Genomic DNA, 20,636 nt, shown 5'->3' with positions numbered 1-20,636 from the left:
TTCATAGTCTTTTTTTCAGCTTTTTGTTCAAAATGTTGTTTATTTCTTTCTTTTTTATTTATGAAACTTATCCACATTCAAGTGTTTAAAAAAAGAATGGATGAAGCTAGAATAAAATGTTTTTGTTTACAAGCAGATACCCTGTTCTTTTGATGTTTTTTATGTTCAGATATTCATGTAACAAAATATATACAAATTAATACCTAAATAGGGACATAGTAGTATACTTCAAGTATGATGTAAAGTTCACTTAAAAAAACTTACGAGTATACTTGCAGTATAAAACTACTAAACTAGTAGTTTACTGAGACTATACTTCAAAGTGTACTAAAAATGCTACTACAAGTATTTAATTAGTAAACTATCAGTATACCTATAAGTTCACTTTTAGTATAGTTGCAGTACAAACTAAACATTTTGATGTAAACTAGTTGTGTATTCAAAGTTGACTACTGTTATACTTAAAGTATACTTAAATGTATACTTTTATATACTAGAAAGTGGGCCAATTTAGTCCCAAGGAGTATTGAAATAGTACACTTACAAGTATACTACTAGTACACTGATATTTGTATACTTACTACATAAAGTATACTTAAAAATATACTTGAACTTTACTTAAGTATACTTACTAAAATAAACTTGAAGTATACTACTTTTTGGTAAGGGAAGGACCGGATCTGTTTGATTTGTGAACAAACGATTCAGACCAATTGATTGAAAAGACATGATTCAAATGAATGATTCTTTTATGAATAGACACTACTTTTGTAATAAAGTCACCATTTCATTATGAAAACACCATGGAGGAATGGCTCGATGTCAAGATTTTCAGTGAATAAATTAAATCTTGGTCTCATCGTCACAGTAATCCATCAAACTGCTTCAGAAGACTTGGAATATAGTGTGACGACTTTATAGTTTGACGATCTTTTAGTTTAATGGTGCTTTTTGTTATTTGACAACCTCTCACTTTTATTATATTGAAATGAGTGCTCCAGGATGTTCTTCAGAAATCTACCTTTTGTGTTCCATGGAAGAAAGTAAGTTATTTTTAAGTGAACTATTTGTTTTAAGACAGGAAAGCTGGTTTCTGGAACATAGCTGGTTCAATGTTGTTAAACCGGGAACAACAAAACAAGGCCCACCACCTGGTCAAGGATGGACTGGTCTTAGGCACCACCAGGGCGTTTTTTTTTGGTTTGCTGGTCAATGGATTTAGCTGCATTTTTTAATGTACAAAGTGTTTAATTAGTTTTTTTCTGCATGTAGACACCTCCAAAGTGAGTAATGTCATATTCTACGCTGTTAATTGGCCCCCATAGACATGCTAAAGAGCCAAATGTCAAATCTCTCTCCGCACAACAATTCGTTCCTAGCACTGAATGGTGTCCATTTTGAACTCTTTAACCGTTCAGAGTAAAACAGATGGGAGAGAAGAAGCTCCCAGATCAATTGTGTACAACTTTTGAATTCAGAGCACAGGTTTGGTCCCGGTCCCTGTGTAATTGTAGCAGACTAACTCCCCTACCTTACCTCCACATCCCCACACCTCTGAAAGAGCAGCTTAAATCAAACTAATTTTGTTCATATTGAGTGGTGGCAAACGTCGCTGCTCTCCTACACCTTTGTATGAATCCTCTTTCATTTCCCAGCCATGCAGGCTATTCTAATCGCTATCTGAGCAGCTCTCGCAAGATTAACTGTGATGGGGAGTCTTTTCACAGTTCCTCCCTGGAGTCAGGCTCCATTTGCCTCTATTGTTGATGCTAACAACCCACCTTTCACTGAATTCTAATGATCTTTGACAGTTTCTGTTCCCATCATCTTTCGCGCCTGGCCACTGCAATCGCATTTGCCATTCTGCTGGTCACATTCGCATTCAGCACAGACACAGAGCATAAGCCGGTAGGAAATGCAGAACATTACTGGAGCACAGAAAGCCTTATTCAGCCTTCAACCGGTACACAGACTGAGTGTGCCTCAGGGCTGTGTCTCTGCGTGCTAGTCTATTATATCCATGACTATTATTGTGGGCGTGAGCAAAGGCCGAACGTCACACATATCTGGCAGTTAATGTGCTGGTAAAATTCTACACTGTTTAGTGACTGAGAGGAAATGGTGGTTAAAATAACCTGCAAATACAATACATTGAAAAAATGCTTTTTTAAATGTTGTAAATCTAACAAAGATTACTGGAGTACATTTTACAAGAAAAATACTATTTCAGTCTTTCCACTTCAAAATGTCATGTTTAATTCAGTGCGTTACTTGCTGTTTTTTTTTCTAATAATCTCAAAAATTTACTAGCAATTCCTGAGTGAAAATTGTTGAATTTCTTTTCAGTGTACACATGTTCTTGGAAATGGTTTATGAAAAACTATAAAAAAAAGTACAGTATACGTTCATAACATTCAAAAAAAGTAATGTACATGACAGCAAAGTGCTTGCTGTCCCAAAACTTATTACATCATCACATTAACAGATCACATTAAGACAAAGATTTCCATTCAAAAGATTAGTGTCAGTAAAATTACCAAAAAAAAAAATACTGTTCTTTTGAACTTTCTATTTAAATAATTCTGAAAAAGATGCATCACAGTTTTCATCATTGATTACATTAAGAAATCAGAATATTATAATGATTTCTGAAGGATCTGGAGTAACTGCTGCTGCAAATTCGCCTTTGCCATCACATTAAAATACAGTATGTATAGAAAAGAATCACCTTATGTTGCTTTGCAGCCTGAAATGAAGACAGACACAGTTTTTGTTTTATCCAGCTGTATTTACTCAGCGCAGCTTATAACATCCAAGGGAAAGATATAACACCAACATGCCAGAAAAAAATAAAAAAACAGTTGGAAAAAGGATCACCCCATTGTGTCAGTATTTTGTTGAAACACCCTTTGCTTTAATTACACCCTTTATACTGTTGGGATATGTCTCTACTAACTTTGCACATCTAGACATTGCAATATTCGCCCACTCTGCTTTGCAGAACTGCTCAAGTTCAGTTAAATTTGATGGTGACCATTTGTGGACTGCAGTCTTTAAAGGTGGGGTACACGCCCCTACCCCAAAAGGGTCTCACCCCTATTTTGATAGCTCCGCCCCACACATACGTACGCAACCCAGGCAACGTTTAGTTCTGTGAAACAAAGCAAAACCAATGTTACACCGTGTCTACACCGGACGCGAGTGGTGCGGCGCGACAAAATACTATGGAACTCATTATAATCAGTGATGCTGTCTACACCATAGATATATATATATACATATCTATGCTCTACACTGTATGCGGTGCTGCACGACACGACAAATCCCCGACAGAAAACTGCTGCTGCATTCTATTTATGATGTATTGACACAAATTTCAAATGATTTTCAACAGTCGCTTTGTCGTGTCCAGTGTACTAGACAGACTTCAGCTGTTGCGGCGCAGACACTGTGTTACTCACCTATTGAGAAGAAACAAAGCAACCTCGGCGTCCGATCGCAGGCCTTCCCGCTCCTTCAGTTCTCTCCAGCGCTGGAAAGCTGATCCGATATTTACACGGGTCCTACTTCTTGCCTTAAGCCTTCTTTTGTTCCGCAGATGTTGTCCTCTGTTGTTTTTTATCCGCCATCTCTATCTTTATCTCTATTGCTAGGCTCGCTAATGTCCGTCCTGTGCACTGAATGCTCTCTCCTCCACATCATGAGTAGACACGCCCCTTACTGCTGATTGGCTGCAAGTTTGTTTTGCTACTCGGCCCGAATCAGTTTTCTAAAGCGTTTTTGAAAAATCTCTTACCCCACCTTTAAGTCATTCCACAGATTTTCAAGGGGTTTAAGTCTGGGCTTTGACTACGCCATGCAAGGACATTCACCTTTTTCTCCTTCAATCACTGTGTGGTCAGTTTTGCCATGTGCTTTGGGTCACTGTCATGTTGGAAGGTAAACCTTCTTCCCATTGACAACCTTCTGGCAGACGGCAGCAGATTTTCCTCAAGAATTTTACAGTATTTTGCCCCATTAATTTTTCCTTCTATCCCGAAAAGTGCTCCAGTCGCTGCTGCAGAGAAACATTCCCATAACAGGATATTACCACCTCCATGATTTACTGTAGGAATGGTGTTATTTGGATGGTGAGCTGTATTGGATTTCCGCCAGACATATATTTTGGTGTTAATGTTGTAGGCCTCTTCGTAGTCTCTCTGACCAGTTTTCTCCTGGCTCTTTCATCCAGTTTAGAGTGACGTCCTGATCCAGGGAGGGTCTGTGTTGTACCAAATACTTCCCACTTCTTAATAATATACTTCATTGTGCTTCTAGGCATTGATAAATCATTTGAATTTTTTTTTACCCATCTCCTGACTTGTGCCTGTCCACAACTTTATCCCGGAGATCTTTTGACAGTGCTTTACCACCCATAGCGAATTGTTTGCTTCAGTTGCACTACCAATGACTGAAATCAGTCAAAGTGACCACAGCTGAACATCAAATGGCTTTGTGTGCCATTGAGAAGGTGATTAGCTACAACTGATTAAGTTCACAAGTAATTTTTAGGAGGGGGTGATCTTTTTTCCAACTCAGTGATTGTTTTTTTTGTTTTTTTTTGACATGTTATAGCTTTCACTTGGTTGTTATAAGTTGTACTGAGTAAATACAGTTGGGTAAAACAAAAACTGTGTCTGTCTTCATTTCAGGCTGCAAAGCAACCAAATTTAATAATTTGAAAGGGGGGTGATTCTTTTCTATACCCACTGCATATTAAAATATAGTTATTTAAATTTTAATATTTCACAACATTATCAAATAAATGCAGCCTTTGTGAGCATAAGATATTTCTTTTAAAAACTTTAAAACAACTTACCGTGCCAAAAATTTTGAAAATGTTTTTTTAAAAAACATTATTTACTCTAAGAATAATATTGTACCTTATCTCCATCTGAAAAGCTGTGCCCATCACTTCCTCTCCTCCAGGAGATTTCAGGCAAAGGTTCACCCTCAGCCTTGCAGGAGATCATAGCAGCACTGCCCTCCACAGCCGTCACGTTCCTTAGCTTAGTAATGTGGGGCTGGACTGCAAGAGATGACAAATGATTGTGACAAAGACAAAAGAGAAACATACAGAACTGGAAAAAACAACCAAGCTTAGATGACAATAGTCATATGATATCCATCACTGAAAGCCTTGACACATACACAGTAGTTTAGAAGTATGTTGTGACGAGAGGGGCGGGGCAGAGAGCCGTGGGAACAGAGCGAAGCCAGTGGATTTAATGATAATGAGCAACACCTGCACCACTCACCAGTCTCGAGTCCCATGGAGGAGCTCCGGAATGATAAAAGGAGGAGTAACGACAGTGAAGGACAAGAGAGGACCAGGCCTGGATTTTATGTTGTTGTTTTGGTTCTGTTTGTACGCAGCAGTCGTCTGCGAGGGGCTGTCGTGCTATTTACAATTTTCTATTTGTTTACTAAAATTATGTTTAAATGTTTGCCGGTTCCCGCCTCCTCCTTCTCTGAACTACGTACTTTGTTATATATGTAATCATCTTTTCATTTTCAGAATAAAGACATAGAATGTGCCTCAATGAGTTTCACATCATCTATAGGAAACATATACATACAAAATAGATTTTTTCTTCTGGACACTCTGACAATCTACTACTCAATAAGATTTCTCTTTCAGAGTACATATTGCACATGGGTAACGATTCAGTAAATATCAGACTGAACTTTGCGTCAACAACATCATTCTGGTCTGACAATCAAAAATCCTTCATGGGCACCCAGCTGAAAGAAAGCAACAGAATATTGCAGAAAGGTCAGCATTTTGCTGTCTGGAGTTCAGGAAAAGAAACAGCACATTGACAAGCGCAACACATCTGTTGCTATCTGAATCTAACAGGCTACCACTGGTAAATAAACATTAGTAAACTGCAGGGGTTGTGTGGCATAGGAATACTTAAGGTTCTCATCATAAATCTGTGATAAGGCTTGTCTTGTGTAGCAACGCTCATTAGTAGGGTAACTGATGTACAACAGCGGCAGCCTTTAAGCAATGGGGTGACACCATTGCAGCGCTTAACCTGATAAATATACATTAAAAAAATGCTTTCCCGCAGGGAGCACAATAATAGCGGATAAATAAAAGACAACAGTAGAACAGTAAGAAAAAATCTTATCAGCATAATCACTTTCTCTTGCTATGCTGACATTAGGGATTGAATCAACTAACAATAAATCTAAGAAATGAGCATAATCCTAACGATAAAGACTGATTTGCATTTAGATGTTCTTCAGGAACTACATGATTCATTCATCCATGCAAACAGATGCCTAAAATCCACTTTTTAACAACTTCTTTAACATATTTGTCAATAGACAGCAAATGCATCCCATGGTTTATACAATGTCAAAGAGTTTCATTACACACTTTGAACAATAAGCATTATTTAAGAAGATTACTAAAATACCACTGTGAAAAACCCACAAACATATCAGTAAATGGCAAAACAGTGCTGAGATAAAATGTGATGAGATAATCCAGCTCTAGAACCTTGGGATGCCATTCATTAAAGCCAAAAACAAGCTTTATGAGCATGCAGGAAATGCAGAAGATACGTGCCTAGCTGAATGGAAACCCAATCAGCCCCGTCTCTGTTAGCTGTCAGGGGTCATAAAGGAAAGTTACAACTCGGATTCCCACCACGCTTTGCAAAACAAAACTCCCATCCAATAACGGAGGCTCATTTAAATGAGCTGCTTTGAAGAATACCTTTTGCTTGCACATGGAAAGGATTCTGATGACTACAGAATAAATCTCCATACATTTACATGAGCAGACAAGGTGCTATCTGAATAATCGGTGAAGATGTTGGCAGCTTTATGAAAATCGAAATCGAAATTCCTTGCCATAAAAAATGTATCACCCATTCCGTGCAATTTAGGCTATCTGTTTATGGAAGAAAAGCATGTCGCATGGCCGGACTGGAGAAAGGGAAGCTCAGGGATTTACCTGTCAATCACCTTTCAAAACATCAGCGTTCTTGTTGTTGCACTATCCATAAGGAAGATCAACATTTTTTATTTACTGTAGTTTAAAATTCAACCATAACCTAAACCAGGGTTCAGAAACCTAATGGTTACATACACATAAATGGGCAATCATGGCATGTAAGCGATAAGATCAAGATATATTAATATAAGATGTTTATATAAATTTTATTTAAACATGAGCCACATCCAAAAGGTAAAGGAGGAGGTGTTGCTACAATTTATAGTAATATTTTCAGTATTTCAGTGCTTATGAGTCCTCCTTTCATGCTCCCCTGACAGTATTTCTCAGAACGCTCGTTTCAAGTATAATTCGTTTGAAGTAATGGTGCTTCACATATCATTATCTAAAGAAATAATTGTTAATGAAAAATCCCCGGTGACGTTTGTTTGTACTGGTTACTGTATACAGGCCACCATACAGACTTTATCAAAGAATTTGCTGATTTTCTTCTAGTTAGTGCTGGCTGCAGATAAAGTCTTAATTGTTGGTGATTTTAATATGTTGATAATGAAAAAGATGCATTGGGATCAGCATTTATAGATATTCTGAACTCTATTGGGGTCACACAACATGTGTCAGGGCCTACTCATTGTCATAATCATACTTTAGATTTAATACTGTCACATGGAATTGATGTTAATGGTGTTGAAATTCTGCAGCAGAGTGATGATATCTTGGTTCATTATCAAGTCTTGTGTATACTCCATGTTGCTAAAGCTGCAAACTCAACTCCTTGTTACAAATATGGTAGAACCATCACTTCTATAATAAAAGACTGCTTTGTAAATAATCTTCCTGACTTGTCTCAATTCCTCAGCAAATCCAATAGCTCAGAAAAACGATGTTGTCATAGAAACTAAGGACTCTCTCTTTTATAGCAATTTAGATATGGTTGCTCCTTTACACTTAAAGAAGATGAAGGAAAACAGTCCGAAACCGTGGTATAATGAGTACACTCACACCTTAAAGAGAGCAGCCCAGAAAATGGAGCAGAGCTGGAAGAGAACAAAACTAGAGGTATTTCATATTGCATGGAGGGAAACTACTTCTACTTATAGAAAAGCTCTAAAACTGCTAGATCTGCTTACTTTTAGTCTCTTTTAGAAGAAAACAAACACAACCCCAGGCATTTATTCAATACAGTTGTTAAATTAACGAGAAATAAAGCATCAACAGGTGCAGACATTTCCCAACAGCATAGCAGTAATGAACTTCTTTACTTCCAAGATCAATACTATTAGAGATAAAATTCTAACCATGCAGCCGTTAGCAACAGTATGACATCAGACAGTGCACTATAGATCCCCAAAACCAGCAACTTGTATATCAGACCCTATTCCATCTAAGCTACTAAAAGAGGTGCTTCCAGAAGTCATAGATCCTATTCTGAATATTATTAATTTGTCAATGCAGTGTTTCCCATACATTGATTTATTTGTGGTGCCCACCACAATATCAACACTGACCGCTACAAATAGATTTTCCTAAATGCTTTGACTTCTTTGAATAAACATGAGAACTGCATGTTTCAAAATCAAAACGCAGTGTGGGTGTTTTTTTATGAATGCATCTTTGAAGGGAACTGACTGTCTTTAGAAAAGTTTCGACGTCATTTTCATTTAATCTTTCCTATAATGCCTGATAAAGTCATGTTTATGAGCGGAACACTGCTTTGATTACAGCTGTTCCGGGGAAATCGCTATTTCTGCCACTCCTAAAGCGCCTCCTGCTGGCAGAGAATAAATGTGCATTTTCAATAAGCCTGTCTTCTGTTTATATATATATAGGAGGGCGTGGTTGACTCTTAACTTTTATAAAGAATATCTCTTTTGGATTTGAGACTTTAGTCTTTGCAACTTTACAGATCTTCTTTATGCACCAAGAGCTTGTAACACTCCAAAGAGAAAGGAAAAATTGAAATCGCATCATATGACCCCTTTAATTACGGACTGATCTCAAATCTCCCTTTTCTGTCAAAAATATTAGACAAGGCAGTATTCTCTCAGCTATGTTCCTTCTTAGGGAGAAATGGCATCTGTAAGGATTTCGCCAAACTAATGGAATATCACACTACTGTGCCGAAGAACGGACAGGCAGACGACATAGCAAACACACAGGCTTTTATAATCCACAGATAGGTAGGCTATAATCCAAACAGGGCAGGTTGGTGACACACAAAGTATTGACGTTCAAGACCCGACAAAGAATGAACAGAAATGGAGCAACTTAAATACACAGACCAATCGAGGATAATTAACACAGGTCAACAGAATGACACAATCAGACACAGAAGGGAAACTAAATCAAGGGAAGCATGAGGAAAGAAAACAAACTAAAAGTCCATGATAGTGACAGTACTCCCCCCTCCGGCCAGGTGCGACCTCGCGCTGTAACAAAAACAACAATGGAGGGACGGAGGGGACTAAGGAGTGGAGTTGGGATGGTAACAGGGGATGGCGAAGGGCAGGCAGGAAGGCAGGCAGACGACCAAGGCGGTGATGACGGGAGGGAGGAGCCATGTAGGAATCATGAGGAACCACGGTGGATCAGACAGAGGGAGGAGTCAGGGAGCAGCCCGGAGCAGGAGGAGACAGGTGTTGGTCCAGAGCCCAGCCAGGATGGTGACCCATGGTGGAGCCGATGGAGGGAGGAGCCATGGTGGAGGAAGGGCTGACAATACCAGGGGGCCGTCTGATGGAGGCGGAGCAGGTGGAAGAAGAGCCCAGGGCGGAGATGGAGAGCCGACGAGCCAGGTCAACGCAGAGGATCCAGAGGGCCAAGGCAGAGCAGATGGCTCAGGCAACCGAGGCGTATGCGGGGATCCAGAAGGCCACGGTGGAGCCGGAGCGACAGAGGACCAAGGCGGAGCTGGAGGGAGGGAGGAGCCCAACAGAGCCAGAGGGACGAAGGGACAAGGCGAAGCAGAAGTGTACTCCCGAGGCGAGCGCAGGTCGACGGGATGAGGAAACCCGGTGAAGCTGGTGGAATGACGGACCACGGTAAGGAGGAGGGAGCTAGGAGCCATGGTGGAGCTGCTGGGTCGATGGGCTGAGGCGGAGTACAGGACTTAGAGGCTGGAGGAGGAGACAAGGCATCCTCCAGCCATGATGCCAATGGAGACTGGCAGACCCGCGGCAAAGCCATAACACAGATGGTGGGCTAAGGGTGAGCTGAGGGGCTGGCAGGGTGCAGTGGCAGCGGGGCAGAAGATGGAGGATGGCTCATGAGAGGAGGTAGGAGAGGGAGGCTGGGTGGGAGTTCATGACAGTCTGGGGGTTCTGGGATGGTGTATGCTGCCCACACACACCAAATGGCGAAACCCATGACAGAGAGTGCCACTGACAGGGGAACGATCTCCATGGTCGTGGCAGGACAGACAGAAAGTTCCAGGCAGACAAACAGTTCAAAACAGACCTCCATGGTCGTTTCAGGACAGACAGGGAGTTCATAAACGACCTCCTTGGCCGTAACAGGACAGGCAGAGATTTCAGAAGATGATGGAAGACTGGGGATAACTGAATAAAAGTCTATTAAATCCTCAGAGTCCCCCCTCAGCTCACCCGCAGCGGTGGTACAGTGGGTGGGGCTTACCTCTGCCCCCTCGCTCTCCACTGTTTCATCCACCATCGCGTGCATTGTTGCCAGCTCTCACACCTGGTCAGACGATCGGTGAGGATCTGGCTCCGGGATGATCCTCAGCTCTGTCGCTCTTTCTTGCAATGGCTCGTTGCGGCGGGCTTTGGCTCTCCGTCTGTGGTGGGCTCTGGGATTCCGTGCAGTGGGGTGATGGTTGGCTGGGCTCTGGGTATGGAGTGGGGCTGGTGTCGTCGTCAGCTGGTCCGGCAGTCAGGGATGAACCACATGATACCAGCACCCACTCCATGTAGTCCTTGAAGCTCCCTCGAGGGCCCTCCCCAGAAAACTGCGCTTGTGTGGCGGTGTTAAGCCCAGCGTGCAAAAACGAGAACAAGCAGTTGTCCGGAAAGGTGGTCCGATGTGCTAGACTCAGGAATTCCTGAATTTGTGCTCTGCATTTAACCCATCCAAGTGCACATACACAGCAGTGAGTAGTGAACACACACACACACATACACACACACACACCGTGAACACGCACCCGGAGCAGTAGGCAGCCATTTTTGCTGTTGGGGGTTCGGTGCCTTGCTCAAAGGTCTCACCTCAGTCGTTGTATTGAGAGTAGAAGAGAGCATTGGTCATTCACTCCCCCCACTTACAATTCCTGCTGGTACTAAGACTCGAATCCGCAACCATTGGGTTACAAGTCCGACTCTCTAACCATGACTGCCCCGGAAACAAATTAACTTTAAAGAAATAAGAAATAATCTTTAAACTTCAAAGAAAATAACTTTGATAAGAAACTTTCTTGAGCACTAAATCATCATATTAGAATGACTTCTGAAGGATCATGTGACATTGAAGACTAGATTAATATTCAGCTTTTCCATCACAGGAATAAAATAAAATTTGAAATAGAAAAAAATAGAAAACGATTATATAAACTAATAAAAAAAAGTCACAATATTCCTGTTTTTACAAAATTTTGATCAAATAAATGTGGCCTTGGTGAGCATAAGAGACATCTTTTAAAAACACTAAAAAAATTTTACAGACATCAAACATTTGAATGGTAGTGTATATTACAATTTTTTTTTTATTTCTTATTTATTTTTTTATTTATTTTTGGAATTTGCTCATTACCCCACATTCGCTTTGCATGCAAATTTTATTACATAGCTCTAACTGTATGTGTTTATTTTAGCACAAAAAATTAAGAAAACCCTGGCAATTTCAAAATGTAAACACACGTTTCCTCAAGTTTTTATAATGAGCTGATTTTCCATACTTTGCTTTTTGCTGCATGTAAATAATACTCAATGACCCACAACTACAATTATCACCACATGACACAAAATTCAAAGGGAGCAACAAACACAACAACACCAGTGCAAAATATGCAGTAACATAGTAAACAACAAGGCTTTAATTAACATGATTTATTCATGCCATCACAACCACTTATTCTGGGTGATGTCACATCATCCTGACAAAGTCTGTCCTTTTCCTTTCATTATATACAGTACTAGTTTGTGGCTTGAGATTTTCAAACAATGTATAAAATTGTTAGGGCAGTTCAAAATTTTAACCATAATTTGACAAGACAGCAAGCACGCTTAGGTTGACAGGTAACATCCTATTTAAAGTAAGAAGAGGTACGTAACCCAATAAAAAAGGTGTCCTCACCAAAAACCTTGAGAAACAGTCCGTGCTCAACTTCTCCTGCCTTGTTAGAGGCTTTGCAGGTGTAGGAGCCCCCATCGTCCTGTTGAATGTTTCGAACTGTGAGCGTCATACCTCGAGCTCTCATTACATACCGCTCCGATTCCTGGAGCTGCACTCCCTTCCTGACAAACCACACATATACAACACATATCAGTTGAACAAAGCCTAAATTCTCAACACTGTGGTATTATTCATATTGCAAGAAGAAAATCTCCCTGACCAGCCAATCAAAAAATATTATACATAATGCAGATGTAGGAAGCGAAGAAATGCCAGGTGATGGGTTATTCATCATAGATGGAGATACAACATTTCAGAATATTCTGTTACATTCAATATACATACCGTATAGGTATGCCGTCGACGTGGGGACAGAATAATGAAATATTTTTAGAGAAGATTACAGCTTAGCTTCAGACTGTCATAAAGTTAGGAGAGGAATGAACGGAAATTAAATCTAATTTAAAGCAGAGAGACCTGTGTGGCTACAGGAAATGGGGAGAAAGGAATAAAATCACTCTCTCTGGCTATACAGACAGAGTCAACAGAGAGACACAAACAGACGGATGCTCCATTCCAGTAGCTGCTTACAACAAAACTGTTGAAATCGAGCAGATGTTTCTCAGCCAGAGGACATTACAACACATTAACTGTAGTGACACTAATTGTACACAAGTCTCACTGGTGCAACCAAGTGCAGTGCTCAAGGGCACAATGATAATTGAGCAGGTCTGTAACCTTAGTAACTTTCCAGTCTCCAGGTTGTCCCTTATTGGAATTAACGCTATTATGTAGGTGCTAGCAGATAATCGGGATGGAGCAGATTATTCAGTCAATCAGCCAGTCATCCATCAATCGTTCTATTGTTCTATCTATCTATCATTCATTCATCCATCCATACGTCTATTGTTCCATCCATCCATCCATCCATCCATCCATCTTTTACAAATGTAAAATGTAATTACACAATTTAAAATGGTAGCTGACTAATTAACTAGTTAACTGACCTCTTTTAACATTAAAAAGGGTAAAAATGTACATGTGACTGGTTAATTTTACCATTAAAGCACCTTTTTTTACTAGTTTATTTAAATATTCATGTAGTGTAACAAAATGTCCATATGTGTGGTAAACTTTTAAAGACAAAATATATTTTTCAGGTAAATTAATAATAATAATAATAATAATAATGAGTAAAATAATTTACCTTAAGCTTTGTTTATAGTAAATCCTTTCATGTCAACAGGCCATTTTAACATTTTACATTTTTCACATTTTTTGATAAGTGAATGCCTGCAACATTCCTCACTGTTCAAAAAACTTGGTTAGGCAGCATTAAGTAGATGGCAATTTGGGCTGCTGTCACTCAAATCCCACACATTAAGGATGGAATAAATGTGTCCCATTCCCTGTCATCACAGCTCTTTCTTGGCTGCACTACCCTCTTTCCTGTTCCCCAATTACTGCTCCTCAGTTTTTGCATGACACCTTAACTCTTTACAACTCTTGATTTCCGAGGGGAAAAAAATTGGTTATTATAATTTTTTTATTATTTTATTTATTTTTTTATTACTTAATAATAAAAAATATTATATAAAATAAAATAATAATAAATATAGAACATAAATAATATTCAAATAATATGATTTTCTGAATAATGAAAAGCATTATAATTGCAAATGAACGCACTATATACACAAAAAGTGGCTTTTGATATCTGTATATTTCCATAAAATTGAACATGATCCACACTCTGAGTTTGCAGCAATGGTGATAAGTTTGTCATACCTGTGCCAAGTAATATCAGGTTCAGGTGAGCCGTAGGCCCGGCAGGTGAAGGTCACAGATTCTCCATAGTCCGCAGTAGCATTAAAAGACTGCTGTGGCACAGAGACGACCGGCGGAACTGTTCGAGAAAGAAAATATTGTATAATATTGAATATTGAATAGTGAATACTGTCACTTTTGAATTACACAAATACAAAACACTTAAAATAATTTAAAATTTTTCAGTGTGAAATCTCTTGGAAGTTTTCATGTTATTTCTCAATTGTTCTAGTCTCAACAAATACTTATTCAAATGACACATTCATTCATAAGCCATCAACATGTTCTCACTTCCTGGGAAATGGTGGTTGACAGCATGTGGCACCCATTGAGCTAAATTAACGCTCAGATGCTGTTTTCATGGGATCCAAGATTCAAATTTCACTGTACAAAGTCTGCTCATGCTGAAAATGTTTGAGAGTGTATGACAACACAAATGCTGTATTATCCTGTAATGTAGTGAGTTTTTATTTATATTCCAACACACACAGGCACAGCAGTTGATATAACTATCTCCAGTGCATACAGATCATCAACAACGTGATCACACTCAAAATGCCCCCTCACAAGCCAGAAAAAGAATGAATAAATACATCAGCCACCCTCTGTGTCCGAATCAATATGTCCTGAGCAGTCCACTTAATTATATAGTGAAAGGTCAATGGAGAAAGACTTCGGGGTCAAACAAGAGGTCAACCTGGATGACCTCAAACAAACTTCCACTAACAATCTCACAAATTTTTTTTCACAGTTTATATTCATAAAAAAATCGACTTATCTTTGTAAAGTGACTGTTTACAGCTGAAAGTATATGTGTGAGTCTATTAAAGCTCTATATGTGAACTCCAAGGTCAGGCAGATATCGATTTTCATTGGCACAGTCTATTATGGGAATGTGCGATGATTTGAGTGCGAATTTTTATATTTCCATCTCTGCAGAGAACTGAAAGGTGATAAAGTAATTTCAGACTGAACCTAACCCAATTTCGACTCATGCAGAAATTACTCTGCCATGCCCTTCAAAATGAGGTAATTCACCTGAGAGGGAACGGCGTTCAAATAGTTTCAATAATAGGCAGCAATGTTCTTCTGCAAACTTCCTACACTGATTTTTAAATACAGCATTTTTGCTCCCTTTTGCAATTTGTTTTTTTTGGTTTAGGGAATGGATGGAGCCATCCTGTCTGGAAAAAGGCATCATTTTGAGTTGTGACTGGTTTAAAGACATAACACAATTTAATGGAGTGTGCGCCGGGGTAAAAAGATTAGATTAAATGGATGTTTTATTCATGGTCACTTTCAGCCTGACTTAGCAGTATATTAACACATCCCTCTCATCCTTTATTAGAAATCATAAACGTGCACACTATTTGCTTTTCCCCCTGCACATTATGGGTCATTCATTAGGTAGACCCAAACAGCTGACAGCCAAGTTCAAATTAATGCCACAATTGTTTTGCCATTTGCCATTTGTCTTCAGTGCATCAACGGCATGCATTACTCCTGCAAGGGCACTTTGAAGCAGAAATAAGTGTGCTTTTGTTGATGAAATGACAGTTGTGGAGGTCCTGATGGGCATCATCATCATTACGGCTGGGGTTCAATCTCAAACCAGAGCAGCTCAGCAAGCTTTGTCCACTCTCCAGGGTTAAATAGTTCTAACCTGGGAGGCAGTCCTACAATTGAGCTGGTGGTAACGATGGTGCCTGAGTGAGTGGGAAGCTCAAAGATCACACACAGGGTACTGCAGACTTGTCGGTTTTTATCGGTCCTCTGAATTTGATCTTACAAATGTACTTTTTTCATACTTAAAGTGATAGTTCATCATCATGCTGTTCCAAACCCGCAATACTTTCTGTCTTCTGCAAAACACAAAAGGAAAATTTGAATTTGAATTTAACATTGCTAATTTGCTCATTAATTTATGTATGTGCCAAAGACAGCAAGAGTTGAAGTCATGACTGATTCATTCATGAATCAAGAATGAGTCATGGATGAATCATTCATTTGAATGAGATCTTTTCAATGAATACATAAAAAACAATTCACACTTATCCGGTTCTCGAGTTCGATTCATTGACTGATTAATCAATCTTCTTATCACAGAGTAATTTCCAAATGGTGATTCACGCTTTCGTAACAACTCGTTTAGATTATTGTAATTCACTTTATTGCAGTGTTTCTCAGTCTTCCCTCTCTGTCTACAGCTAGTGCAAACGCAGCTGCTACTCTCTGGGTCCCACAAGTATGAGCCAGTAACTCCTATTTTATCTGCACTGCACTGGTTACCTATCAAATATAGAATTGATTTTAAATAGTTTTATTTGTTTATAAAGCCCTCAATAATTTGGACCCTCAGTACCTGACAAACCTGCTCTGTTCGTACACCCCTTCTAGAAGGTTGAGGTCCAGTGAGCTCTGTCTGTTCATCGCGCCTAGATCTAGACTTAAAAAAATGAAGTGATCGTGCTTTTGCAACTGCAGGTCTGAAACTCTGGAACAGTCTTCCTCTTCACATTAGATTAGCTCCCTCTATTTCTGCTTTTAAGTCTGCTGTAAAGACATATCTATTCTCTCTAGCTTTCAATACCCCTTGATCATCGGTTCAATTTTTGTTTTATTATTGTTGTGTTTTAAATTTGATTTGTCTTGTCTTGTCTAGTTATTCCTAACTTGTTATTCTAATCTGTACAGCACTTTTGGTCAACTTGGGTTGTGTTTTAAATGTGCTTTATAAATAAATATTGTATTGTATTGTATTAAGTCACAGCTTTATCCACTGAAAGTGAAGCTTATTAGTGAATAACAGCTTCAATTTGGTATGTTTCACCCACAATGCTATCTTATCACTTCTGAAAACTTGAATTAATTATGGACAATTTATAAGATGCTAAGAATGCAATCCTTTTGTAAGGTTAAAGGGGTCATATGATGCTATTTAAATTTTTCCTTTCTCTTTGGAGTGTTACAAGCTCTTGGTGCATAAAGATGCAAAAAATAAAGTTGCAACGACTAAAGTCTCAAATCCAAAGAGATATTCTTTATAAAAGTTAAGAGTCAACCACGCCTACCTAAAACGGCTCATTCTAACACGCCCCCACATGTCTACGTCACGATGTGGGAAGATTTGCATAACGCCGCCAAAATGTTCACGCAAAGAAAGAAGGCGTAACTTTTATTCTCGCTGTAGTATTGTTGCTGCCGCCATGTCGTGAAGATGCTGTGTGTTTCATTGTGAAAGCGAAACTACTTTGTTTGGCCTTCCAAAAGAGGACGATATCCGCTTCGTCATGCCTGGAGCTGATCCGTGCTGGTCGCTGAGGAAATACATCAACTTCGCGTTGTGGATCGACTTTCATCGACTTTCACCGTGGACGATGTGGTTGCCGCAAGCCCGCCGGCCGCGCCGTTCTCAAGCCCGCCCGCCGCCGCTCACTCAAGCTGGCCTCGCTCACTCGCCGAGTTTTGAGCAGTGTAGAGTAGCACTTGTTGTTTGTCATTTCTTCGATCACAAATGCAGACATGGTTTTATGTTTACGCGGCGCGATGCAACGCAACGCGTAAAAAGACAGTATAAGTCATTATAATCTGTAATTATGTCCCCACTGGATGCAACAAATGCCTTGTTTATAATGGGTTTGAATTCTTTTGTCTCGTGGGTCCGGCCGGGACACGGCATCACAATATGGTAAGGGGCGTAACATTTCCGTCACACGCTTGAGGTATTCGGCCAATCACAACGCACTGGATAGCTGGCCAATCAGAGCACACCTCACTTTTCAGACCGATGAGCTTTGTAAAAATCGACACGTTTCAGAAAGGCGGGGCATAGAGGAGAAACAATAATGTACAGTATGTGGAAAATAATGTTTTTTGAACCTTAAACCGCATAAACACATTTCATTACACCAAATACAAAAAATAATGTTCTTTTTAGCAACATCATATGACCCCTTTAAAATCCACATTCATTGTAACTGCATGAAAAAGAACAACCAAAACAATCTTCAGGATTACTCTTCTCTTTCTCAGTAAAAAGCCAGTCATGGGTTTGGAACAACATCAGGTTGAGTAAATAATTACAGATTTTTCATTTCTGAGTGAACTATACATTTACATGCGGTGCACACACACTGTGGAATTGTGGTAAGAGTCATGGAGGAAACACACACACACACACACACACACACACACACTGCACAGCACTGAGCTGTCACGCACCAAAATGGTTCCAACAAGATTATCACTGACTTTCTTGCCAATCGATGCCTATTTTCCAAAGGCAGTAATCTAATTTAACCTATTCCCAGATACGCATGCCCAACTGAAACTGCTCTGCTAATGTGAGACACAATTGGGCATTAAGACATCAAATCAGGCCAGCAAACCATCTAACATAGACTGAACTAGGGCTGCCCTCGATTAAAGATTTTTCTGGTCAACTAGAAGTCATTAATTTGAAGCATTAGTCGACTAATAGCACGTTTATTAATAAATAATTTAAATTATAATAATGAGCCTTTAATTGCCTACATTGCCTAATAAGCGCTCAAGCACACGCATAAAGCTTGGCACGGCACACCGGCAGAAGTAATGATTATGAATGTGTCAGGGAAAAACAGTAAGGAGACTGCATTAACATTTTAATAATTCATCTTTGTTCTCAGATTAAGAGATGAACTCGGAAACACTGACTCGTCATCGCCGCATTAGTGGATGCGCCTGTATGTTTCATACGGATTACATAATCTGATAATATTTGTTTTCCATTCGAATTGGTTCATATGAAAGTAGACATTTCACTCTCTATAGATAGGCTATATTTTTCATGTCTGTAATGTAGCCTAAGTTTACACGGAGTTTCACGCTCAAGTTCACAGACCGAGACGGCAGAAAGCGCTTCCTGTTTACTTGAATTATTTTACAAAAGCACAATGTTTTGTTGTTATTGTGAGTGCATACAAATAAACATCAAGTCTTTACAGATTGGAGAGATGTATTACTCTTATCTGTATGACCAAAAATGGCGGAGTATTTTACGAGCAAGTGAATCACCGGCGCCTCCATCTGTCCTGCAGTGAGTGCGCTATTCAGCTTCAACACTTTGCACAGACACTGAATAGCACACATTTTTTAGGTCGACATTTGATTGAGCGGCCATGTAAAGTTGCTACTACTTACGTATTTCAGATGATAAGCCATATTTGAGGTCGATGAATGATAGGCGAGCGTTTGGATGTCCTGCCCGATGTACTGTATTATTAGCCTACCACATAGACCAGCCCTTAAAGATCTGCGTGACTTCACCTGTGGATTTTTATTAATTTTTTCTGCGACTAATAAAATTTTGGTCAACCAAGCCTCTTCTGCTCGACTTACGGTTAGTCAACTATTAGGGGCCAGCCCTAGACTGAACTGACCTTTTGCATCAACAACTACACACTTTTAAAGGCTAATAATTCGGCTACGAATAAAAATGACAATAAAGCAGTTATTTTGAAGTACGAAGACCTACAAGTCAGAAACTGGGGTAAAAACCACTGAGATCTTATTAATATCCTAATTGTTAATTTGAGGCAGCTACAATACATTGCTTCAAAGTGACAGTAAGGACATTTATAATGTTAAAAATGTGTGATCTATATGGCATCTATTTCAAATAAATGCAATTTTCTGTTCGTTCCTGGTTTTCACAAAAATATTAAGCAGCACAACATTGAAAATAAGAAATGTTTCTTGAGCAGAAAATCAGCATATCAGAACGATTTCTGAAGGATCATGTGACACTGAAGACTAAAGTAATGCCTGCTGAAAATTCAGCTTTGCCATCACAGAAATAAATTAGATTTTAAAATACATTAAAAAATGAAAAGAGTTGTTTTAAATTGCAATATTTCAATATTACTGTTTTTACTAGACTTTCTTTTTTCTTCTATTCTATTCAAATGAATTTTACATTTTTAAAGAAATATCTGTGACGACATTGATATTTCTGTGCAACACCTGAGAACTCATATGAGCTATGCAACAAATTACAGTGCTGCTCATTCATGCAAACTAATTCAAATAAAACTTCTGCATAAGAAATCATCTCTGTTTCTTGAACAGTCACTTTCATTTCATTTCTATTCATATCTATATTCATATACACACATATCACGCAGGGGCCAGGGATAAGCTAAGCTCACTGCAGCCTAACTCACGCATTAAAGCCACAACATTACAGATATTACAGAGACGCTGTTTAGTATGTATGGCCTGGGCATTTCAAAGTCATCGCAAAATGTCCAGACTTTTCAACCGACAACACACATCCTGCAACTTTAGAGAGATCAAAACATCTCCTAGAGCAGTGTTTCCCAACCTTTTTTTAGTCGCGGCACCCTTTGGAAATTTTAACAAACTTGTGGCACCCTACAAAATTAATTTTGTCACAATATTTGAATTTCTAACTTCA

The 20,636-nt window shown here is 39.2% G+C and overlaps 1 protein-coding gene across 1 annotated transcript in view; it reads right to left on the bottom strand.

Moving 5' to 3' along the window:
* The window catches only part of LOC107695459 (neural cell adhesion molecule 2-like), a 57,434-nt gene that overhangs the window by 31,186 nt on the left and 5,612 nt on the right, over positions 1-20,636 (bottom strand). Inside the window, exons 4-6 of the mRNA XM_016495360.1 lie at positions 14,141-14,258; positions 12,314-12,474; positions 4,923-5,068 (exon numbers count right to left, since the gene is read on the bottom strand). Of these exons, the coding sequence (XP_016350846.1) occupies positions 4,923-5,068; positions 12,314-12,474; positions 14,141-14,258 (425 nt within the window). The remainder of the gene's footprint in view (positions 1-4,922; positions 5,069-12,313; positions 12,475-14,140; positions 14,259-20,636) is intronic.

This window comes from Sinocyclocheilus anshuiensis, unplaced genomic scaffold, assembly GCF_001515605.1.
Source record: "Sinocyclocheilus anshuiensis isolate Anshui unplaced genomic scaffold, SAMN03320099.WGS_v1.1 scaffold562, whole genome shotgun sequence".
NCBI classification, from domain to species: Eukaryota; Metazoa; Chordata; class Actinopteri; order Cypriniformes; family Cyprinidae; genus Sinocyclocheilus; species Sinocyclocheilus anshuiensis.
Note: the sequence above shows the minus strand (reverse complement) of the source record. Positions and strands in the feature narration are given on the sequence as shown.